Genomic DNA, 24,753 nt, shown 5'->3' on the forward strand with positions numbered 1-24,753 from the left:
GTCTTAATTGACTTAATTACTTGGAATTGGGGACCAGTCACTTCAGCTCCATACTGTTAGATGGTTACTGCTAAGATAAAAGACTGCACAAAAATCACAGCCTTTCCCTTTGAAAAGGGGATGTTTCATAAACTATGGCAAATATATTTTTTAAAAGATTCTGAAGAACATTTACACAGCCTGTGTGATTTGAGAGAGAAAGTGTTACTGTTTATACCAAACTTCATTTTATTTATTTTACAAACAAAAATATACATTACTCTATTTTTAATCTCCCCCAGCCCCCCAAAAAACATACACACACACTTTTACTCATGGACCATATCTTGTGCTGGCCTCAGAGACGTTACAGACATAAAAAGACAACAGATGGAAGATCAGTCCTAGACCTAATGCAGAAGCTCGTCAGCAGAAGACAATATGGGACATTCAGAGAGGATATTGGGGAACACTGAATCTTGGAGAAGGGGAACTTATGGACACACTGAACATCTGCCCAGCTGATCCTTTGGCATTTGATTTAGCAGATAATAGGTTGTATTCATAGTCTGTTCTTCACATCACCCAGGAGAACAAGAAAGTCCTCATTTTCAGGGTCTTGAGGAGTCTCAGCATTTACTCCTTGGGGTGGGATAGGTCTACACAAACAAGACTAACACTCTTGAACCAGTCTGCAAAGCCCTGCCTGCCCTAGGGAATTTTTTGCAAGAGTCCTCCCGCTGTTGCTACGCTGGTCCAACTTCAGTGGTGTCAGCCACCCTGGTGGCCTAGTGCTTCTAGGATTTCAGGGAGCATGCCGTCTAACCCTACCCACAGATGCAGTGTTTCAAGCACCCTCTCCTAGGATCCCCACTTTGCTAACACCAATGGAGCTAAACTGGTGTCCGCAATGGTAGGAAACTGCAACATGTCCCTAGTGTGGAAAAGGCTGACCTGGCCAAGTAGCTTGACAGAAAGGAAGACCAGTCTCAGCCTCCTTCTGTCTGTGTCATTCCAGGCAGTGGGGATTTAAAAGGCTCTAAGGAGCTACACGAACAGTTCAGCAGGAGCAATCAGAAACGTTTTTCTTTAAAAAGTAGATAAAAGTTTTAAAAATAAACCAAAGCATCTTTTCCGTCATGTCACAGCACTGTCTGCAGATCAGCAGGGCAGAATCCAAAGGCAGCGGAACGTCCTGGCTGTAGAGAGGCTGCACTGCTCGTTAACGAGAGAAACAAGGTGCCTACATGACTTCAAAGACCTGCACTAGCATCCAGTTCTCACTCCTGGTGTTTCCCTTACCCCACATTGAGCACTTCTAGAAGCTGGCTGTGTTACCTTTGCCCCCGTCCCACTCACAATTCAAACCACCACCACACCACAGGATGACCATTTCCTAAAATCTTTGCCTCCTTCACTTTCTTTGGCTGCCAGGCACAACAAACAGTCATAGGAGAGACACACAAAAAATCCTCAAATGTTTAAAATATCCTCACCCTGCCATCTCCAATGGAATGCAGCCATTTCTTATGTCAGAGCCTCCACCGCCCCAGAGATCCCCATTGGAATCGCACCCCCGCAGTGCTACAGGCATAAACCTATTTGCCATCAGTGAATACAAACCAACCACAAAGGCGCCACAAGACTGGCTGCTGCAGCTTTCAGTGGAACAGCCACGTGTTTGGACCACGATGAGGTCCAGGAAAGCCATGCCAGATCGGAGAGATGCAAGTTGTTCTTTCACTGTGAGGAGGGTAATGGCAGGTCCTGGATAGTCTTTAAAAGAACCACGTTCTAAGTGCAAGGAAATAATTTCAATACATCCAGCTATAAAATCTGTTTAGGCCAGTGAGACTGTGCTAGGCTGCAAGCTGTAATGCACCACAGGTCAGGAGAAGGAAGCTGCCACGGAAGTAGTAGCAGTTTGCCTGTCTGCCTGCATCCCATCTACCACCCAACCTAAAACACTAGTCACCTTGATCCTAGCACTCTGCTGGCTTCCTAGAGTTCTTGGTCGGTTATTGGTCATTGGCAGCCAGGACTCATCTGGGGCTTCTGCTCTGCCTCAACCATCTGAACTCCTCTGGAGCCTTCATCTTCAGAGCCAAAAAGCTTCCTCCTCTACAGCCCTCCTTGAGCCCTGGAATTCAGCCAGGATTGTAAAGCAGAGTGCAGATCTGAAAAACCTCACACTTGGCCAATTTTATTCTTAAAATTCAACCCTAATTCAGTGTAAAATACATAGCCGCTTGTCACCGCAAGTTCACAGTAGGAGTTCAGTTACGCATAAGCGTGATCTTCAGATACCCTTCCATAGCCACTGTCTCTCCAACACACAGCAATGCTGGCTCTTTAAAAGTCTCTTTCCTTGACCCAAAATATAGCTGATCTGCCAAATCCCAGACAGTGCCCCTGTAATGGTCACAGGATACATTTAACAGTTCGCTCATCAGTGAGTCTTCTCCCATATATGCCCAAAACACTCCTTGTAATTCCCATTTTACTACAGTTCATAATTTCCATCAGTATCTGCTGGAATTGGGGAATAGCCCTGCTCTCCCAGGCTTCCTCTCTCCAGACAGCGCTCTTCCTACAATACAATGCAGTATGACTTGGGAAATGGGACATGTTGAGACAGCCCATGAAAGTGCCTTTGGCTCCATGTACTGAATGCTTCGTACATATGCGCCATGGAGAAGCCAATCTCAACTCGCCCACCCCAAAATCCCACTCCCCTCCCAGTTACACAAGTGTTTTCAGTCACTGAAAAGGAATGGGTGCCAGCCAGGCCCATCTTCTGGGTCACAGCTACTTCTGGAACACCAAGGATCAGGAAGGTTCAGCATTTAGATATTTATGAACAAAGCTGGTCTAGGCTGTTATCACATGAAGATACAAAAGGTCCTTCTGGGAGGGCTGGAGCTGTTTTGTTCCATGATGGGTTTTTAAAAGCCCAGGGGAAGAGGGAAAAGCCACACCAAGTGACTGAGGACCAGTCTGTGATGCACATCCTAGCAGCTGTGTGATCAGGGAGGGTGGCATCGTGCTGGAGGTCTGGATTGCTTTAGGCATTGATGGCTTTCCAGCGGTCACTGTCAATGCTGTTGACACTGCCCACATGGTAGGGCATTGAGGCGACGTCATCCAGGTAGGCTGTGGTGTCGATCTGGGTGCTGGAGTAGAAGCTGGAATCCACACCCTCTTTCTTGGCCACAGCGTAGGCATGGGGGAGGTGCACATCAACATCCTCAGGCTCGTCCACTTGGCATTTGTAGGAGAAAAGGATCTTCGGCTCAGACCTGGAGTCAGGTAAAAGAATTAAGATCCTTGTTAAGTGCTGCAGTATCACAAGAGATGCAACAACAGCTACAAGGAACCTGCACTGCCCTAAAGGACAGTCTGCCAGAGCACACTATCACATGTTGCTCGTAACAAGAGAGTTCCATGATTGAAACAGCAGGGGGCTCTGCAGCTCAGCAATGAGGTACATCAGCAGAGCTACAATTGAACAGCCATGGCTGGAATGCGGTGTGTAGAGGAATATGCTTTCATCACAGCACATTTAGCTCCTAAATACCAATGGTGAAAATCTTGGTGTCACTGAAATCAATGGGAGTTTTGCCACTGACTTAAATGAGGCCAGGCTTGCATCTCAAGGCTCCTCCAGGGGATTTCAGACTTGCTCCGAAAGGAGGCTTTTTTATCTGAAGAACCAGCAGTTTCCATCTACAGCCAATTCCAAACCAAACTTAGCCCCCTCCAGACTGCATATAAGGCCCCAGAGACAGTTCTACTTGTTCTGAGAGTACTGCAAGCCCTTAAATGGGGTTAAGAATCTGCTGCTTCTTCCCCCACTGGCAAATTGGGGGGAGTGATAGCTCAGTGGTTTGAGCATTGGCCTGCTAAACCCAGGGTTGTGAGTTCAATCCTTGAGGGGATCATTTAGGGATCTGGGGAAAAAATTGGGTATTGGCCCTGCTTTGAGCAGGGGGTTGGACTAGATGACCTCCCGAGGCCCCTTCCAACCCGGATATTCTAAGATTCACACAAACATGCCTTTGTGTTTTGTTGTGTCCTGTTCTTGAAATATTGGTAAAATGAAGACACTGCATTTCCTTGGTCTGGCCACACAGTGGCACCTCAAGCCCAATAATCAGTTACTCAGAGAGCATTTGTGAGGGGCGGAGGGATGTTCAAGGAGTTCCTAGCCTCTGGTTTTGAATATCCATCATGCTAGCTAATCCACAGACCCTTTCTCTAAACCCATGAGAAAATCCAGGAGCCAAAATACCAATTTAATCCTGCTGTGGGACTCAGGCTTCGACTAATCAGTCCATTATTCATTTCAGTGACCAACAATTTAGCTCTTACTAGTGCTTTGCAGATATTAACAGCTTAATCCTGACAAATTCCTGTGAGGAGTTTAAGTATTATCCCCATTATACAGATGGAGAAATGTAGTCCCAGAGAGGGGAAGTAATTTACCCACAATCACATAGGGAACAAGCACCACAGCCAGGAACAGAACCCAGTTCTCCTGAGTCCCTACCCGGTGCTCCATCCACTGCTTTTATTTTACAAACGGGGCAAGTTGGGCACAAAGATCAACTGACATCAAAACCCCCTGTTGGTTTGGCTACTCACCCAAAGAAGCCTTTCAGGAATGCCACATAAATGAGAGGTGCAAAGAAGCTGAAGTAGAGGAACGTGGTGACATCAACACAGCTTTGGAGGCAAGAAGAGACATGCAGTCATTTAGCGTCTGCTGTCTAACGAACACAACCATTCCATCCAGTGTCAAAGACACACTGGGCGGGGAGGGGGGAAGAGAGGGTGTGGAGAAAACAGCAGGAAGAACCTTCTATGAAACAAGTACATGACCTTGGTGCAAATGAATGAGTTCTGCCATCAAAGCCTCACCATTCCCAGGCCCTCAAAGGCAGAACCAACAGGCCCCAAGCGTCAACAGCACAGTCTCTCAGTCCAGTACATCCCAATTTAAACTCTGGGCGAGCTCCTTAATAGCAGGGCATTGCACCCCATAGCAGTTCCTGCCAGTTCCAAAGCACAACTCAAGGGGTGTCCCCACACTACTTCTCGGAAACTGTCTGTCTCCATGTCTTCCATTAATATCTACTGAACATGGTCTCTCTCATTGTGAAAACCCCAGACAAGACGAAGCCGATGCCCCACCCTAGCACAAGAGGCCAGTGTGGAGAGAGCTAAGGAACAAATCCACAAACCCCTCATTCCCAGTAGCTTCCTGCACTATTGCTTTTTCCTACAGGGAGATCTTAACAGAAGTATTGTTTAATTCATGCCAACTACTTTATTTCCCTTTAAGGACAGTCAGGAAGTTCATTATCCCAAGACTGCCTGTGGCAGGGGGAGAAGGTGATAAAAGGCACTCATTAAATAAGTCGTCTTAATTGGGCTACAGACTTCTCTTCCTCCTGCCAACCCAAGGACCCATCTACAGTAGGAGGCAGGATGCTGGGGCCCCCTGCATACATACCACAATCCTTCTATGATATCCACACAGAGAAGGGCGCTGCCCAAGCCCTGCACCAAATTCAGCAGAGCGAGAATTCCAGCATAGATATAAAAACTCTTCCTAGCTGTAAAACAGACAAGGACACAAGGATGAAATCTAACCCCATCAGCACTGACTGAATACATGATCATGATAGACACACTCTGCTTGATGGAGGCACCCCGACACGTGCAGAGGGAAAGTGTGTCAAGCATTTAAAGGGAGAGCGCTATGGAATGCAGGAAGTCCATGTCCCATATTCCTTCCCCATACCACATCTTCTGCCAGGAGCTCTGCTGGAGACCAGGAAATAAACAGCTATATATTAATATGGTATAATGGATGAAACCACAGGCTCATGCATCATCAAGAAAAAGGTGGAGTTAAAAAGGGTGGTGTCAGGGCAACACATGCAAGTCTGTTACAGCTGGGCACGTTGACCCAGCATTGGTCACAAGGCAAACAAATGTGTAGCACAGGTGGCAATCTTGGACACAAAGGCCTGCGACTGAACCGGATGAGGTGCTGTGGGTCAGGAATGAAGGGCATTAGTAAAGCTGCATGGAGGACAGACAAGAGGCATTCTGCATCAGGTGTGAGGGTATCAGCAGAACTGAAAGAGGCAAAGACTGGAATAGCAGGGGATACTGCAGATCTGGAGCAAGGTGCATTGGCAGAGCTGTGGTCTGGTGAAGCCAGCCCGGAACCTGCCTCCAGCATGTCCTCTCGCTTTGGTGAGCATCACATTGACAACTTTTTTTCATTGAAAGAATGAATAATCTAATGCAAGTATTCCAATAACCTAAACCACCCATTCCCCAGTTCAGCTACTGCAGCTATTTCAGGATGCTCCAAATGTATCATACTAACAAAAATGGCAGAGCTACCAAACCAGATAAGACTGATTAGCAACTCCCAAGCAGTAAGTCTGGAAAGCTTAGAGCTTTTCCTTCCCAAGTAGCCAGCCAGCAGCTGTATGCCAAGATGACACCATCTCATGTGCTACACAACAAGGGGCTTTACCTTTCAGAAGCCAAGTCCTTCCTTATGGTACTCATCACACCTTACAAGACAGTCTTACTAGGACTCAAACACATTACACCTCTCCCCACACCCACAATAATGGAAAAGCCCCATTCTCTTCATTCAATCCCTTGATGGTCACAGTGGGGACACAAACATGCTCTCTCACCCTCTGTCATCTCAGGAGGGAGAGACTCTGAAATGCAAGACATGCCACCATGCAGGGATTTCACCACACAAGAATTAGCTACTTGTGCTTTACAGAGCTGCAAAGTAACCCTCATTTACCATGGATGCCTACCTGTATCCCACTGTGCTGTGACATTTTTATCTGGCAGCATGAAAAAGTGCTGGCAGCTGGAGGGCTAATACTGACCACCTACACCAAACCTACAGTATTCAAATCACCCAGAAAATGGAGATCCTACTGAGCAGCAAACCTCTACTCAATCCCTTGCCACATACCCAATGTCCCAGTCACTGGTTGAGGAGGGGGTGTGTGTGTTTGCTGTAGATTTGGTTACAGGGGATACCTAAGGAAAATGCAAACCAACCCGCACCCCCAATACATGGTTCTGTCCCAGCATTGACTGGTTATACCATATGAAGCCTGGTGTGTCCACTTACATGGCAGAGAAATCCGGTCTTTCAGGGGAGTTTTTGGAAGAATCACCACCAAGGAATAGACCTGTTGAGGCAGAAGGAAACAGCTAGGTCCTTGCCCCTTGCAAACTGTTCTACAGTTGGCTTGGGGTTAAACTGCAAAAGTCTCAAGGGAGTGGTGGATGTGCAAAGTGCCAGGCACCCCATTGGCACTATATAAATATGAATTTACAGGTAAAAGGAAGGGAATACAGGTAACCAAGCCATTGATATTAAAGCCAATGGGAGCCCTAGGTGCTCAGCAACTTGCTGGCTCAGGCCTTTAGGGGCTCTTCACTCTGGAACACTGGGAAAAGGCATCAAGCAGAGCTAGAATTTTGCTGCCAGAAATGGAGCCCCTCCCACCCAATCTTCATCTGCCCTCCCTACCCCTCTGAGAGGCATCAACTCCCAGGTGTTCCCAGTTACAGCACTGCACACAGGGAGTTACAAGAGAATAAGCAGGTCCCTTTGGGGAGCCAGGAGCTGTCTAGTGCCTGGGGTTTTGCATTTGATTACCGGGACCCAATTCTCACTATGCTGTTTAGAAGACATCAAGCAGTTAGGTAAGCAGAGATATTAGACACACTGACTAGGGAAAAGGTATCAATTTGATACCTCTCCAGACTGTCTTTCCATGTGCCTCAGGGAGGGCCAGAACGTGCTTTGTCCTTACCAGAAAGAAGAAACAAGAGCTGGCAAGCCAGAAGTGCCTTCCTCCATGGCCGTAGATATTGAAGTCTTCCGCTGAGAGGTGAGCATCAGGGTAGAGGATCTCCAGTGTCCCCTAACAGAGATAAAGGCATTATCAGGACACAGCCCCTTACAGACCCCTCTATCTCCCACACACACACACCCCACCACAGGATACCGGACAATGGATATTTGCATTTACACATGCTCAGACAACTGCTCCACTGAACCCTGCACCTTGCATTGCTCAGACATTCCCTCCCGCCCCCAGGCAATTCAGCCTCACCTAGGAAGACAGTGGATGAGATGTGGGTGAGAAGCTGGGGACTCCAACAGAGGACTCCAACACAGCAGAAGGAGTGGGAAGAAAGTGGCAAGGGTAGGTGTCTGTTTAGTAACAGATAAGCAGCCATCTGAATGTATGTGCAATCACATGTTATTGGAAAGGGAGAGACTTTTCCCCTGGGGCCCAGGGAGCAAGCAAGCCAGGGGACCAGCCACAGTGCTTGGGTCTGGAGAATAGCTCCTGTGATGTCCCAGAAAACAGAACAGATGGGAGTCAGGAGACTGGACTCAAAGGACCACTGGTTCTGACCTGGAATGGCAAGTGCCATATTCTCTCCTCCAGAACTGACACTTCCTACTGTAACATCCAATCTGTAAAACCCTTGCACTTGTGCACAGCTGGGAAAGAAGACCCAGTCTCATATACCTGGAGCCCATCTGAAAGCAGGCTGGACAGATCTGATTGCACAGACAATGAAGAGAAAGAGGGAGTTACTGAATCCAGATACAGTTCAGCCACTTGGTATTTAATGAGGCTCTTCCAGCGTATCATGTGGTAACAATCAGCTCACTGCCTCTGTATGTGAAAGCCCAAACACTGAACAATGACTGCCCTGTTACTCTGGTACTGCCTCAAATAGAGAAGCTATTACAACTATTGGCCACTGCCACTAGTGAAGATGAGAACTTGCCCAGACACACAGCACATTGTTCAGAGAGAGCGAGACGCAGCTAATATACCACGTGGTAATGTGATGGGAAGTGGCAGCTCTCAGCTCCGGAAGAGGCAGGAGAGGCGAGGCTGTGAGGGCCCACTGAACAGCTCTAGTTCAATAAGCACGTCCCGTTTCTCCTTCCAGTTAGGATGGAACCAAAGACTGGATTTGCAAGTAATTCCCTAGATGTGAAAAGCTCTAGCACCCACTCCTCAATCCCTTCAACCAGCCAGTCCCCGCCCTAACCTGGTATCGGACTCCCTGACCCACCACTGAGCCAGCCAGTCCCCTTGACTTGGGTTGTTTTCAGTCCACTGCTCTAGAGGTGAAAGGCTCCAGTCTCGCAGAATGGAGATTACTCTTAGCCATGCTTCTTTCCTCCCCAGACTCCAAAGCAACAGGCCCCTTTCTCCACACAGCTGGCCAGCTCTTCCCAGGCAAACACTGCTCAACACCAAACAGCCCATTCTCCTTCGCTAGCGCTAGCTTGCAAGCCCCAGTGTGCTCACCTGCGTAACAGAGTAAGCCAGGGACAACACTGTGGTGATCACCAGTACACGCTTGACACTGGACTTGCTCTCAAGATGACCTGAAAAGAGCAAGGAGAGATCATACCCCCGGTCACCCTCACCACATCACCTGTCTCCGGGAGTTGCTGTCACACTAGAAAGCCCTTGTCCACCTCCACCCGCAGTAGGAGGATTACAGCTCATTTAACCCATGGCAGCTGTATTACTGCCCAGACTGCTTAAGCCTTTCACGGGACTCAGCATGTCACATCTATAAAACAGGAGAGTCTGACCCTGTTTCCTTCCCACCTGTCCCCACCCCAGAACAACAACTTCCAGTACGGTTATAAGTCAGAGTGAGCAGCAGTGTTATCTACATAGAACTGCTGGAAACTCTTCTCTTCAGAGAACAGTTAAAGGAGGAGTCAAGACAGGGCCAATGTCATTTGGGAGAACCTGCATTGAGGTTGTGAGCCCTCTGAGGTGGGAGATCGTGTTTGGATATTGCACTGATGAGCATGACAGAAATATCGATGAGTACACACATGCACCTGAGGACTACTCGATGCTAAGGAGTATCTCCCTGGGCTCGAATGAAAGCACCTCTGACAGGCTGCAGAGGAGGCTTCATCCTGCCCATGCCATTAAGAGGGAAGAGGCAGCAAAAGAAGGTGGACAGAAGGGCCACGGAAGAATCTCTCTCCCAAAGACAGTGGGGTTTAAGCAAATATAATAATGACTTTAAGAAGAATTTGCCCGTGGGAAGAATTTACTTGCTGGAGGGGACATTTTCAAATGCCAGCTTGTGCACCAGCATCCTCTCCTTCCCCCAATTTGCATGCACCATCACCACAAGTACACGTGTGACTCCAACATACATGTGCTGTCCTGGCAACTACATGAGCCACACAGGAAATTGCACAAATGACCCCGCAAGTCATTTCCAATAACGAGTGTCTTACTTGTCTCCCATCTTTATTCTAGTGATGCCCCGCTTCACAGGATTACCCCACCCCTGCTCCCCCGCAGGCAGAGGCCAGGCTGCGCACACCACCTCCACGAAAGGGAAGACACACATCCGGAGCACTGGAAAGCAGGAAGCCTTTTGGCACCTACCGAAAGCAAGGCCTAGAATCACCACACTCAGCTCAATGGCCAGGAGGAAGAATCTCGTGATCTCCCACAGGATCTAAGAGACAACAAAGACCAGGGTTAGGAGGGCCAGGAGCCAAGGGGAAATTTATTCAGTGAGACTCCACCCCCTTGCTCTGGGGGAAGACACTCTTGAGATGGAGCTGATCATTCACATACACCAGGGGTGGCCAAACTTACTGATCCTCCGAGGTGCATATGATAATCTTCAGAAGCTTGAGAGCCAAGCACACCTGCTCAGGGCTTCTGCCCTGCAGCAGGGTGATGGGGCTCAAGGCTTCAGCCCCGTGGAGGTGCCTGCCAGTATCTGGAGCTTAAGCATGAGCAGGGCTGAAGCCCTGAGCCCCGGCTGGTGCCTCCTGAGGGGCTGAAACCCCTAGATCCCCTCGCCCCCCCCCCACCCCATTTCAGGGTAAAAGCCCTAACCTCTCCCCCACAACCCCAGTCTGGTAGGTGGAGAATGCGGGGCTCCGCAAGCCACACTGTAACTATAAGAGAGCCATATATGGCTTGCAAGCCGCAGTTTGGCCACCCCTGCCATATACCTTCCTCACCCTTTGCAGAAGATGCAGAGGAGGGTGCCGAAAAGTAACTAATCCCCCCAATGATACCCCTTGCCACAAGGCCCAGCACTGCACACACTGCCCACCCAGCAGAGGAGGACTGAGTGGGAATGAATGATGCACCACCTGAAGGACTGAGAAAGTGACCCCAGTTCAGCATAGTTAAAGCCTTCCCTCTGGGGCAGGGCGTGTCATCTCTGCTGCATTCCCAATCACTGACAACCCAAACAACATGTCTCTTCATCGCCTTAGAAACTAGGACTACTGGAGCTATCTGCAGCAAATCTATGACTGGGAAAATTCTAGTGCCCTCCTCTGGTGCTGCCTATCCAGGGATCTCAAAGCATAATAAACTCTTAAAGCCCCCTAAGGGGCCAGTAATTATTATTTCCATTTCACACACAGGGAAACCAAGACATAGAGAGGTGAAATGATTTTCCCTAAGGTGAAGCAGTGGTATATCTGGGATTAGAACCCAGGAGTTTCAGGAGTACCCACTATACCCCCTGGGGGAGTTACTCATGAACTTTAGAAACCAGTCGCACAACAGCAATTCCTATTTAAAAAGAGATGCACCTTCTGTTATAGCACCCCATCTTGAAAAGCCACGTAACAGCACATCCCCTGTAGGGAGTACTGGACAGGATATCTATGCCCCTCCATGATTTCCCAGCACCACAAACAGCAGAGAGCTGAACAGAGACACAGACAGTTACTCTCATGAAATCTCAACCCTTATTTAATGTTCAGACCCTGATGCATGCAACAGAGGCTCAGGAAAAAGGTTACCGTGATCTAGCTAGCCATTCACAACAAGTAGTGTTTTAAAGAGCAGTGGTCTGACACAGGGAACATCAGGGAGAAAGGGAACCTAGAAACTACAAGGGCACCCAGGGAACTCTGACTAGAGAAGGTTACATTTTCTAGGTCGGACTTCTGCCTCCAACAACACAAGAGTTACAGAGCATTTGATTTAGGGGATGGCCTCTTGTGTTAATCATTTAACTCTCTAGAACAAAATTTACTTTACAAAGACGTTTCCTGTTTGCTCTTTGCTGATCCAGAAACATTCAGTTATTAGGATCACAATGGACTTCAATTGTTGTTTGTTCTCAGCACTTAGGAAAGTACCCCACATTTTTCACAAGGCTGCAGCCAGGGACATTAAAGTCTGGGTGTTGCCAGTCATTAGGCAATTGTAGGAGGACCTGGCTTAGCATCAAGATGCCTCGCTGATTCATTCTCTCCTTACAAGATGGAGATTTTGCCACTGTTGATGTGTTATTTAGGAAGTTCGTTGTTCCACAGATCTGGATGCAGTGATCCTTTGGATAGGGTTATCAAAACAAGACTCCACAGTATCGACACACCATGAACGTTGCAGATAAAAACATTCTTCCAGTATGCATGTAAACAGGAAGCTGCTAATCACAAGGGCCATAACTGTGCAATGCAGAAGTGTCTAGCGTCAGTGCTGTACTCACCTTATCAGCAACTGTGGCAGCATCAGAGGCACTGACTGTCATGGAGACAACAGCACGAGCAATCCCAACTAAAGCCACCACGAACACCTAGGAAAAGAAAGCAAAGGTGAGCTGGTGCCCATATGCTGCACATTGCCCAAGATGATAATCAGGAATTCTGTTCTAAGAACCAGTTTCCACCTTAGCTTGGAAGCCTAACAGTTAGTACTCAGGGACTTCTGAGTCAGGGATGCAAGGTAGAGTCCGGGGGCTGGTCTCCCTCTCCCCAGGCTTACTAGGTGTGAGTATTGCATAGGCAGCAGGCTTAGACCCTGTGAAGGAATGAACACCTAATTGCCCTCAACAACGGGTGAAAAGAGCCTCTTCCTGTCCTTATAAACAATGGCGGGGGGAGGGAGATTCTCCAGGGTTCAAAAAGCTAATTCTTTCTTTCCCATTCCCACCACCTCAGCCCAAGTCAATCAGCAAAAATACCACTCCCGATGATGAGGGTAAGTGCCTAGTGACTCAATATACAGAGCTCACCAGATAACAGATACCACAGGGTATCAGCTAACAGACCTCAGATCTGTTATAAAGCAGAGTTCCACAGACCATTCATTCAACACTGGCAGCCCTCAGGAATGCAGAAGATGGGAAATCAGCTGAGGCCAAGGGCTTTCATGTTTCTGAAAACACAAGTCTGTCCAAGAAGAGTTGCCAGCATTATGGGCTAAATTATGCAAAATCCTCTAGGGATATAAAGTGGATAAACCTATCCCAATAGGGGGAAAGGTCAAATCTGATTAACCAGTTCACAAGCCTTACTGGCCTTTCCACGGTGAGGGTAAGCCAGGGGGACCATATCATCAAGTGTACTGCATGGGTGTTTTGAAGCATACCACCTACTACAGATCTTCATAGCACCCTCCTGAGCAGTCCAGCTTTACATCCCAGTGGGTGCTCTGAAGGACACCCTTGCAGTGGGGTGGGGGAAGGAGTGCAACCCCGGAGATAACGCAGTGTTGCTTCTCACTGGAGTGCAAGGTTGGGGGAAAAGTTGCGCTGAGAAGCAAAATCTTTGAATGCTCCATGGCACCAGTTTAGCAGCAATATTTTCCTCCCCTGTATGGGACCTGGATCTTCGTTGCTCCTGCTCTAAGGGGCAAAAGGCTGGCCTCTCCTCAAAGCCCATACTTATTTTTAACAATAAAGAAACTGCATCAGCTCACTAAGGAATCAGTAAATCGCACTAATGCAACTCTTCAGGTAGGTTTTGAGAAGGGGAAAGAGGAGATGTAGGCTGTCTTTAGCTGTCACCAGTCCAACAGGCTGCACCATGCCCTGGGAGAGGACAATCTTCATTCACTTTTTAGAAACCAGGCAGAGAGTGTTGTCTGAAGGGACACTGTCAATTTACAAATCCTGATTTCAAAGGAAACATTTTATGTCCTCTTTTTCCTACCAGTATACCCGAGATTAGAAAAGGGAGAAATGCTTTGCACTGTCTCTTGGGTTACTTTTTTCCTCCTCCCAAAGCCAACAGTCTAGATAGTTTCACTTTTGTTTCTTTCCTTTAGATTTTGGTCAGTTGCACTTTTCTGTTCCATGGCACTTGCTCCCTGCTGAGCCAATTGCACACACACAGACACCATTGGGAAAGGTTTAAACCCAAATTTAAAACTATTGATAATGCTTTTTAAAATTCCTGGACATTTTTCTAATTATTAGATTGTTCAAATATTTCCTACCACCACAGGCCACTCCCTGACATGCTGGGCCTGCATTACTTGACTGTACCCCCTTTCCACAGCTTAGAACTGCCAATTACAGATTGAGTCTAGTTATCTGTGCCTCAGTTTCTCCACACTTCCTGGTTTCTGTCTGTTACTACTCATTCCTAGTTTGAGGAAAGACACCTCTCCTCTTGCTCATGTATAAACAAGCATTTCCCTCTACCAAGGTGAACTCTGTCCAGCAGGGCACTGTACTGCTGCCACATTACTCCCACTGACAGACAACAGATATACGCATGCTGTTTTGAGGCAGCCAGGGGCCTGACTGCACACCTGTGACAGTAGTAGCTACTACAGAGACTTTCCTATCCTGATTAGAGGCTGCATGTGACTTTTTAAACTGTGGAAAGGGAAAGGAGATCCTATGTGTTTGAGACTGTTCTCATCCACATGTTCTGTTTTCACCCTCCAACCTCACATCACCAAGAATCCATGAGAACACTCTCAAAACCAAAGCTGGACCATCCAACTGGAACAAGCAGCCACTTTCCCACAGCCTCAGAGAGGAATTCCCAGGCTGGGGGTCTCTAGGTTCCCGGAGCTCAACTGGAACCCATCCCATCAGGATTTTCTATAGAGGGTTAACTAATGTGCAGTCTCTTTCTGGCAGCTTTCATGCATTTCGTTTTTCAGGGGATTCACTTCCACTATATCTCAGGGAAACGTTAGTGTTGTTTTAAATGTGACATATTGTAAGAGAGGCAATGAGCAGGGAAGATACAAGATACTAGATAGCAAGGTGAAGTAAAAAAAAAATTGCGCTAGATTAAAAACAGGTCACGTAATGGTAGAGAAAGACCCAACCCAAAACACCCCTATCCAAACATCCCCCAAGTCTCAGAGAAGTGGAATCCTGATCGGGATCCAAACTCTGACGCTCTGTGCCCATTTCTAACAGTGAATCTTAATTTAAAAAGAAAATCTATATGTTTATGCAGGAGCCAAAAGGCTTTTACCTCAGAGGGATCTGACTCAGGTTCTCCCTGAATGATAAATGTTCTGGGAAGACGGGTGAGGGCAGACAAAAAACAAACACACACACACACCACTTTAAGACTCCCCAATTAATTCAGAGAGCAGTGCTGGTACTCACTAGTATGTAGAAGGCAGTAAAGATGGGGCTGGAGGTGGCATGGATCTTGGCCCTGGCAGAGGGCAATTTCCAGAGAAGAAAGACAAAGAAAAGTACATTGGGAACCAGAAGCATAAGGTCCCAGTAGCGGACTCTGCAAAAAGTAAAATAAAATAGTTAAAAGTGCATTTGCATGATCTCCCTCTACCCAGAGGCAGGCACCAGCCTCACTTTCCCCTGCTCCCACACCTGAGAGGGAAAGCCATCATTCCCTGGACAAGGTCCAGCCCCAGCTCCTACACCTCACCTGGACTTCCCAATGTCTTCATATAACAAGAGCAGGCACTTGTGTGGCACAGTGATGTTGGTGTCGTTGATTGCCCATGTTGTTGTTTGGGGCAGAGCCGTCACATTATCTGAGGCCATAACCAGGGCAGTGGCAGCAGAGTGGGTGATATTGTTGTACGTGGAGAACCTCACCACAGACGCCACGGACTGGGACATCCTGCCTCTACTCTGGACATGGTACAGAGAGTTAGAGTCACACACAATGGGTGCTAAGACCAAGCATGATACAACACAGAACAACCAAGATGAAAGCAAAAAGCAACCTGAAATCAACTGAGCAGGAAGATGAGCAAAGAGCGTCCCTGACATTAGATCCTATGTAACTGCATCCTACTCACTACCGCAAATTACCAGCATCAGCCCTTTTCATCCAAGGAACTCCAAGCAGTCATCAACCAACTAAATCCCCACCATTTCTGGGATATAGGTTACTATCATTGTCCCTAATTTATAAATGTAGAAACTGAAGCACAGAGTTATTCAGTGACTTCTCCAATGTCACATTGGGGGACAGCGAAGTGTAGAACCCAGGGGCCCAGGGTCACAGTTACCTGTTCTGTCCACTGTACCACACACCCTCTCCCTAGCATTTTGAAGGAAGATGAGATTGGTTTCAGCAGGTTTCAGTTACTATATGACCTGTCTTTCCTGAATGCATACACACACTCTCCTTGCCTATATGCCTGACTTATCTCCACATCTCTCAGGTACCAGGGGCTGCTCCTGCTGGGTTATTAGTTGTCATTCATATGTTATTGGGCCAAATTCTGTACTCACATCCATGAAATCCCAAGTCGTGGCCACTGACTTCAGTGGGGTTACAGAAACTGGTCCCATGATTTCTTCTAAGGACCCAACCATACCACAGTCCCAACTAGGCTCACGCACATAGTACTTACAAACAGACATGCAGATTATATACAGATCAGTCCAGCATCAGAGAAATGCAGCCTGTGAGGCAGTGTCATGCCATGCTTCATGGGATATGATGTGTCATGGGGTTAAAGCAGACTGGGAGACGGGAGACCTAGATTGACAGGAGACCTAGGCTTAGATGATTTTGGGGATTGGTCCTGCTTTTAGCAGGGGATTGAACTAGATCAGTGGTTTCCAAACTGGGGCGCACACACCCCACGGGGTGCACGAGATGATCCCAGGGGGTGCGTGGCAGCAGGAGCGCCGCCGGACGGCACTCTGCCTTTTTTTTTTTCTTTGGCGGCAGCTCTGCACGTCCACAGCCAGTGTTCCCCTGCGGCTGGTTTTCCGGTCTTCTTCCGTCGGTGGCACGCCTGTGGCTGGTCTTCCAGTCTTCACCCTGGGAGTGCGCGAGCCAAAAAGTTTGGAGACCTCTGGACTAGATGACCTCCTGAGGTCCCTTCCAACCCTGAGATTCTATGATTGCATCACTAATCCTGCAGCTGACGTGATGCATGACCTTGGTCCAATCCCCTCTCTACACAGCAGTTTCCCCTGCTGTAAATAGGAACCCGACCCCCTTGCAATGTGCTTTACATTTCACAGACACAAGATGCAATACAACTGCAAAGTCCTGTTCTCTCTAGAACCCAGCTCTCCCCAGCAGAGCCATCACAGAGCACAGTGAGATGAAAACCTGTCTACTGTCATCACAACGTCACATATCTCTGGGTAGCGGGTGTAGACCTGCCACTGACAGGGTATGGCCACTGAAAAAAAAACCACCACTCACAGTAGCCAGCCTCAGACACTGGTTCAACTGACTCAGGTTAGTGGGTCTCACACTATTGGGCTAAAAATAGCAGTGTAGACATTCTGGCTCAGGCTGCAGCATGGGCTCTGAGACTTCTCAAGGGAGGAGGGTCTCAGAGTCTGGGCTCCAGCCCAAACCAGGAATGTCTACACAGCTAATTTTAAACCCTGGAGCATGAGCAAGAATCAGTTGACCTAGGCTCAGAGACTTTCCATTGCAGGGTTGTTGGGGTGGGGGGTGGGGGAGGGTTTGTTGGTTTTTTCGCAGTGTAGACGTACAGATAAAGCTTCGGCAGCCAGTTTGCTGTAGCTAATCCAGGATTAATCTCAACAAAATTCCCCTTCATGTGGTTTCAAGCCACAGCCACCACTGTGAAAGTGAGCAGACAGGATGAGTGAATTTAGGAAGGTAGGGGTTTTTGCCACATGCTGGCAGCAGGAGTCAGCAGATGGACACTCTCACAGATGGGAGAAGGAGAGGTACAGCTCGGTGTCATCTGCTGAACCTTTATCATTCAGGGTTTACTCTTCCAGGGGCTGCCTGAAACTCTCATACACAGAGCTGTTCTTTCTTCTGGAAAACTGGGATCCTTTCCAGGGCTTACAAGGAAGGGTGACTGGGGGAGCTCTCTGCTAACAGACCCACTTTTCACCCCTACATTCTAACAGGTACTTGTTGGGCTGTGAATTTCTTTAATGATCACGGTATGTTTCACTGCCTTAGGTACATAACATTAAACAAACACACTCTTGGGAAGATTAACTTTGTGCTGAGGTGGCAATTGCTGTGCCAGAAATCCTAGTTTGGCAGAGGTTCCAATGAGTGACCTTCAGATTATGGAGACATCCTCTCCTCCCCCAAGAGGTGCATTTCATCTTCTCCACTTCCCACAATTCCTAATCAGCGTAGTCACTGAAACAGGCATTTTCTCTAATTACTTTGCTCTATTCTTCTAGCCTGACACATGCGACGGACCTCTTCACTCTAGGAAGGGCAGGAATTGGGAAAGAAAGGGCGGATAACATCATGCTTACCCACACAGCAGAGATTCTGCCTAACTTTTTTTTAAATAGGATTCCAAAGGGAGGAAAAACAGCACCATGAGCACAGGGAGGGGAGAGAGAGTCATGAAAACAACTGTGAACCATGACACCCCAGTGACATCCACTCTGGGTCATAGCATCTGACCTGCCTTCCCCAAGCAGAAAGAGCCTGGGTAGAAATCAGTCTATCTGGGAGTTAAATAGGAAAGAACAAACATCTTTCTTCTAGAGGGCATCCCAGAGACGCCAGATCCTCTCCTTAAAAGTCACCGGTATCATGCAGATACAACAGTGGTGATAAGCAGAGCTGGGCTGGCCAGATCTAAGATCTACAACCACAAAGCCTTGAAGGGCAAGTCGATACTGAGCTTGCCTCTCAATCAGGCTACTAGTTCTGGGCAAATACTATATGTCCTATTTTTCTTCCAAAGACGCTTGATATAAAAGCAAAGTAATAAGACATCTAGCACTGAGGAACAAGCCAGACTAAGTTGCACTGTTTATAGTGGTTTGGGGTTATAGTAAGGAACATCAGGATAGTGAATTGATCAAGGTCCTTGCTCTGCTCTCATTGAAGCACTGGGCATTTTTGCCACTGACTTCAATGGGAGCAGGAACAGTCTCCAGGCTACATAGCCTTAGCTCCTTCATCCACCACAGGATTGCACCTTAACAGCATATTCCCCAGGGCTTTGTCCAGTCTAGTCTGAAATACAATCAGCTGTATGTATTGGGAGAGATGTTTCATTAGGCCCTTCTACACCGCCAACACCACCATGTTAAACTCTGTAGAGGCTGACCTAGGTTGGCCCCGGCTGTGTGGATGAGGCAAAATCATATTAAAGCCAGGTAAAAAAAAAAAAAATTAGTACTATATCTCAGGTCAGGTCCCTCTTCTTTCTCCCACAGGAAGTATTTCTTTGTCAGACAGCAAATCAATTCACACTCTTCCTTCCCCATATTTTGGGCAGAGCTGAAGCCATTCTGACCTAAACTACATCAATTTCTCTGCCCAAACCCTGGACTCAGCCAGGCAGATGTTCCTGTTTCTATTGTCCCTTCTATTTAGATCTTACCGTTATTATTTCTCTAGGCCTAGAAGCCTTAGTCATGGAATAGCATGGAGCACTCATGTTATTGTTGGTGTGACATAAAAATGGTGGGTATTTTTGCCCCCCTCACTAAAAAAAAAGGTGGATTTTTTTTTAAATCTTATCTTATTTTTAATTAGGACATTCTAACAATTTCAAAGATAGATGAAGTTTGTGGCTGAAATTACTGGACAGCAGTCTGATCTCTCAAGGCCCGTCTCCTCCACAGCTGAGTTACACAGCTAGCAGAAAGAAAAGGAGGACTTGTGGCACCTTAGAGACTAACAAATTTATTTGAGCATAAGTTTTCGTGAGCTACAGCTCATTTCATCGGATGCATTCAGTGGAAAATACAGTGGGGAGATTTATATACACAGAGAACATGAAACAATGGGTGTTACCATACACACTGTAACGAGAGTGATCAGGTAGTTGTAGCTTGGTTCCCCAGACTGGTGACGAAAGGATATTTTTCTTCCTTTCTGAGAACCATGTTAGAAACCTGTTTATCCATTACATGGCATGATGAGCAGCTTTTCCACGTACAAGCAGCCCTGATCACAGAAAACTCTGCTAACATCCATCACATTTAAATGCAACTGTTATTGCAATGTCTTTTAAGGTGAAAATAAGGGTTGGGGGATGAATTGGGGGTAGGGAGAGGAAGGTTGAAACACAGCTTTTCAAGAGTCACCAAATCAATGTTTGCTTCAAATTTCCTGCACCCTCATTTTGTTCTCGGGACAAGCTCACGCAATGGGTTTTTTCACCCAGTGGCAGAAATACATTTACTTAATTCCCCTCTCCCCTCCCAGTTTCAATTTCAAATCAGAATTTGAAGCAAGTTTTAAAAAGAAAGAAAAGAAAACCACAATGCTAAAAAAATAAATAGCAGAAGTCTCAACAGTGACCCAAACCCACAATATAATGAAGCATAGGTTATGAGCAGAGTCCTTCATACATATCCCTTAGATTAGCACAGCAGACAGGAAGATAGTGCTACCTTCTCATGGAGGGGTGAGAGGAGTAGCAAAGAAACCCACAGTAAACAGAGTCAACATACCCCATGTAGGAGAGGAGGGAAGGTGGGATGACCACCTGCTTAAAGCAAATGAAGGACTCTGGTGATCCTCACCCCCACTCCAGCCCCTTTATATCACACACGAGAGGTACCAGAGCACAATAAATGGGCCCTAGAAGCCCTGGTTCCAGCCACAAGAAAATTGCCCCAGTGAAGGCAGTAAGGATGCCTCCAAAGAGCCACCTCACCAACCACCCTTGGTCCCAAACAGCACTGTAGCCATAGAAGGCTAGGTAACTCAGGCTCCTATGTCTAAGAGAGATGTCTGTGTCATGCTGGTGGCCTGGAGCACGACTTAAAGATGTCTTAGTTACCCTCACCCTTCAGCTACAAGTTCTGAACAGTACCACATAAGAGAATCTCACCTCAGTTATTGTCTCAGTTCTGTCACCCAAACACTGTGACAACTCAGGCAAATCACTTAGCCTCTCTTTGTTTCAGCTTCCCCGTCTGTAAAATGGGGTATTCCTCATCCGCCTCTCCAATAGGGCTGTAAGGTTAAACTCATTAAATTCTGTAAGGTACTTCAGGATCTTTTGATGAGAGACACCTAGAGAAGTGCAAAATATTACGTGCACTGGAGATGAAAGGTCTTAGCGTTCTGCCATTTGAGCTCACTTGACTATGCCAGAGCAGACTTGGTTGAGAACTGAGATTTTCAACCTGTGATCTGCAGACCCCTGGGGGTCTGCAAACTACATCTAAGATTTTGAAAGGGGTCCTCACCTCCATTTGAAATTTTTTAGGGGTCTGCAAATGAAAAAAGGTTGAAAACCACTGGTTTAGAACACAATCTAGTTTTTAAAAGCTAGTGTTTTCTGATGTGTGTGAGGATTAACAATAGATGCAACATACTCTCACACATAAGTGTTACCACTGCCATCTATTTCAACAATTTCTCTTTCCTAGATATCCCTTCCTTAGATACTGCACAGATATTTTTTGCTCCACGTTAGCGATGGGTAATTTTTAGTTGATCATATATTGCAGAATATTTCAAATTTAGTTTCTGTTCACAATGAGTACCTGGAGCTCAACTACATTGCAACCAGTATCGTGGAGTGATCATATTAAGTACCACAACAAAAATCTTCAATAAGAAAGACTGCTTGTACACCATTGGCAGATTTAAAGTCCAACAGATCAACTGCCTTCAAACTCACCTAAAACAGTAACAAAATCCAACAGAATTGTTTGAAAAATCTTAAGTTTGGTCCTGATTGTGCAATGAGCTCTGAGTGAACAAGGTCCTGAGCCCGCATGGAGCCCCACTGTAGGATCAACACCTTACCATTAAGTAAGAAACTCAGGCCAACATTTTAAAATGTGTATACCTCATGTTAAACACCTAATTCCATACTTAGCACCTAAACAAGTAGCCTAACTTTCTGAGGCACTGAGTACCCACCACTCCCAAAAGAGTTTGAAAATCAGGCCACCTATGAGGTGTCTAATGAGACATTGAACTTGAGGCACCCAAGTTTGAAAAGTCTGGCCTAAAATTTAAGCAAAACTTGCTCCCAAGTTAAGAGGCCAGGTCTGAAGGCCAGGTCTGTCAAATCCTGTTTCCAGTCATAACAATAGCTTTGTTTGGGAACACAGGGGTACTTCAAAAAGGGATTCAATAATCCTCATAAGGAATTCTCCCAAACATCTCCCACTTCATACAGTAAAGCTGCACTCCCTCTTAGTAAAGGCTTTTAAAAGAATAGCATTTGTACATTCTCAGGCAGATCCTCAATATGCAGGCTCACATAAAGACTCCCAGTGATGGCTATAATTCACACATGATGCAGTTAGTTGTTGGTGCTTCCTAACAACAGCTGGGCCAAGCTGCCACTGCCTTCCATCTGCCCAGGAAATTTGCTTAATTTCCATTTTGAAACATTCACTTCTCACGGAAGAGGTTTGCAGTCAATTTCAATGTTTCTCAAAAACAACACTGAAAGCTCCCAGTCAGCAGCACCCAGGCAGGGAACAGACATTATGCTGCTAGAAGTTACTAGTTTATGAAACCCAGTGTACGTTCAAAAAACACAACTAGCAAAAAGAGAGAGTATTTCTCATCTTCTTTAGAACTCCTGAGACCAGCAACAACCTCCCCAACATACACACATCCACAGAATAAATAGATTGAACAGGTATTTATTTCCCGTTGAAGCCTGGTCTACATACAAAGAACCTGTCTACACCAAGAAAAAAGGTGTATTGTTAAACTGTAATACGTTACACTAAAATCCTAATGTAGCCAGAGCAAGTTATAATTTTAACATGGGTTAGCAGATCAGGAGAAGTCCTAGGCTTCCCACTAGCATGTTAAAACTATCCATACACACCCGAAATTACTTCACTATAACTAAAGATTTGTTTTAAAGCTATATAGTTAAACCTGTGAAAACCCTTGTGTGGACACCCTTATGTCAGTTTAAACCTGGATTATATCAATTTAGCTTGTATTAGTAAATGTATAGGCCCAAACTAAACCTACATAACCTGTTTTTAACTGATACAAGTGTGTCCACATCGGGGTTTGCAACAATTATTTTAGTTTTTAAAAGTGATTTTAAAAACGCATGCCACTTCTGCATGTAGCCAACCCCTAAGAAGCTCATCGCTCTCATATTAGCAGGTACCTGCCCAAAGGAAGGCTTGAGGAGAGGGGATATGAATCACAGAAATGCAGGGCTGAAATGGACCTTGAGAAGTCATCAAGTCCAGGCCCCTGCACTGAGGCAGGGCAAAGGAAACCTGACAGGTGTTTTTCCTAACCTGTTCTTAAAACACCTGCAAGGACCAGGATTCCACAACCTCCCTCCCAAGCCTATTCCAGAGCTGAACTACCCTTACAGCTAGGAAGTTTTCCCCTAGTTATCTAACCTAAACCTCCCTTCCCGCAGATCAAGCCCATTGCTTCTCGTCCTACCTCCAGCGGACACGCAGAACGGCTGTCCACAGTCCTGTCTAGCAACCCTTAACAGCTGACCATTGTGAGCAGCCCCACACGGACCTCCGTCCTTGAAAAGATTTTGAAGCCCAGGGCGTCCCGAGGGCCCTGCCCACACAGCACCCGGCACCGAACTGACCAGCCCCGCGGCGCCTCGCCCCTTCCCTTTCTCCCCCGCCAGCCCGCGCCTGGCACCAGGGACACGGACCCAAGCCGTGTCCAAACGGGGCCCGCCCCCCACGGCTGCCAGCCCGGCAGCGACCCCGCGCCTCGGGCGGTGCCAGCCTACAGCCCCGGCAGGCCGCAGGCCCGGCGCCGGGCTCCCCCTTGCGCGGAGCTGGCCCCAGCCGCCCCCCGGGAAACCCTCGGCCCGTGTCGGCGCGGCGCTCCCGGCGGGGGCCGGCCAAGCGGCGGGGAGCCCGGCCGCGCCCACCCGACCCGACCCGACCCGTTACCTGCTCGGCAGAAGCCGGCGCTGCCTGACCGGCGCTGCTCACCGCGGGCCCCCAGCCGGGCCAAGCCCCAGCCCCGGCTCCGGCGGCTTCCACCGGCGGCGGGCTCGGGGAGCGTCGCGAAAGAGCCACCCCACAGGGGAGCCGCAACCCTGCCCATGGCAGCTATCCTTTCGCTGGCGCCCCCTTTCCCTCCGGGCGGGGTCTCCTACGGCTGGACGAGCCCATGTAAGCCGGAGAGGACTCAACTTCCCGCAAGGGGGAAGGCACGGCCTATTCGTCTGGGGCTAAAATTGATATTTACAGAGGATCTCTTGGCCGGAGTTCTTCGCCCAATCCCGAGGCGCCTCAGTCAAGAGACTTGCCAAAAAGAGCAACAAAACGGCCACAGGAACCAATGGATTTCCCTGGGAGGCGGGACTTACCCTGCAGGAATGTCAGGGTCTAAAAGGTGCAGGGACACAATTCACTCCTCTCCTGCCAAGCACTAAAGGGTATTGGCAGAATGGGTGGGGAACTCGGAGTAAGGCGCTAGGGTGAGCAAGGGTGGCAGAATCTGGGCCACAATGAATATGGAGGGTAAAGAGAAAGCAGAGGAGCTGGGTAGAGAATGGAAGGTACAAAACAGGGCAGGACAGG

At 47.6% G+C, this 24,753-nt stretch overlaps 1 protein-coding gene across 8 annotated transcripts; it reads right to left on the reverse strand.

Moving 5' to 3' along the window:
• Positions 1–204: 204 nt before the first annotated feature.
• Positions 205–24,321, reverse strand: TPRA1 (transmembrane protein adipocyte associated 1). Of its 8 annotated transcripts, none has more exons than XM_073351361.1 (11): positions 24,147–24,321; positions 15,734–15,937; positions 15,448–15,580; positions 12,580–12,666; positions 10,497–10,569; positions 9,381–9,460; positions 7,854–7,964; positions 7,163–7,223; positions 5,495–5,597; positions 4,624–4,704; positions 205–3,278 (listed from the first exon to the last, which is right to left on the reverse strand). In XM_073351361.1, the coding sequence occupies exons 1-11, from the start codon at positions 24,272–24,274 to the stop codon at positions 3,044–3,046; spliced, it is 1,296 nt and encodes a 431-aa protein (XP_073207462.1). In that variant the 5' UTR covers positions 24,275–24,321; the 3' UTR covers positions 205–3,043. The 8 variants fall into 8 exon arrangements, with proteins under 8 accessions (XP_073207462.1, XP_073207459.1, XP_073207457.1 ...); XM_073351358.1 differs by having other exon boundaries at positions 24,118–24,205; XM_073351356.1 differs by having other exon boundaries at positions 15,734–15,942; positions 24,118–24,202.
• Positions 24,322–24,753: the final 432 nt, after the last annotated feature.

The sequence above is a fragment of the Lepidochelys kempii genome, chromosome 7 (genome assembly GCF_965140265.1).
Source record: "Lepidochelys kempii isolate rLepKem1 chromosome 7, rLepKem1.hap2, whole genome shotgun sequence".
Lineage (NCBI taxonomy): Eukaryota > Metazoa > Chordata > Testudines > Cheloniidae > Lepidochelys > Lepidochelys kempii.

What these genes read in the sequence shown, in the direction of transcription:
- TPRA1 (XM_073351354.1), bottom strand. Translation starts at nt 16,083, where the DNA reads ATGTCAGGGACGCTCTTTGCTCATCTTCCTGCTCAGTTGATTTCAGGT. An exon ending in TTACTGCCTTCTACATACTA is followed by an intron (nt 12,667 to 15,447) that starts GTGAGTACCAGC and finishes TTCTTTTCCTAG; the next exon opens with GTGTTCGTGGTGGCTTTAGT. An exon ending in GATATCATAGAAGGATTGTG is followed by an intron (nt 4,705 to 5,494) that starts GTATGTATGCAG and finishes TTGCCTCCAAAG; the next exon opens with CTGTGTTGATGTCACCACGT.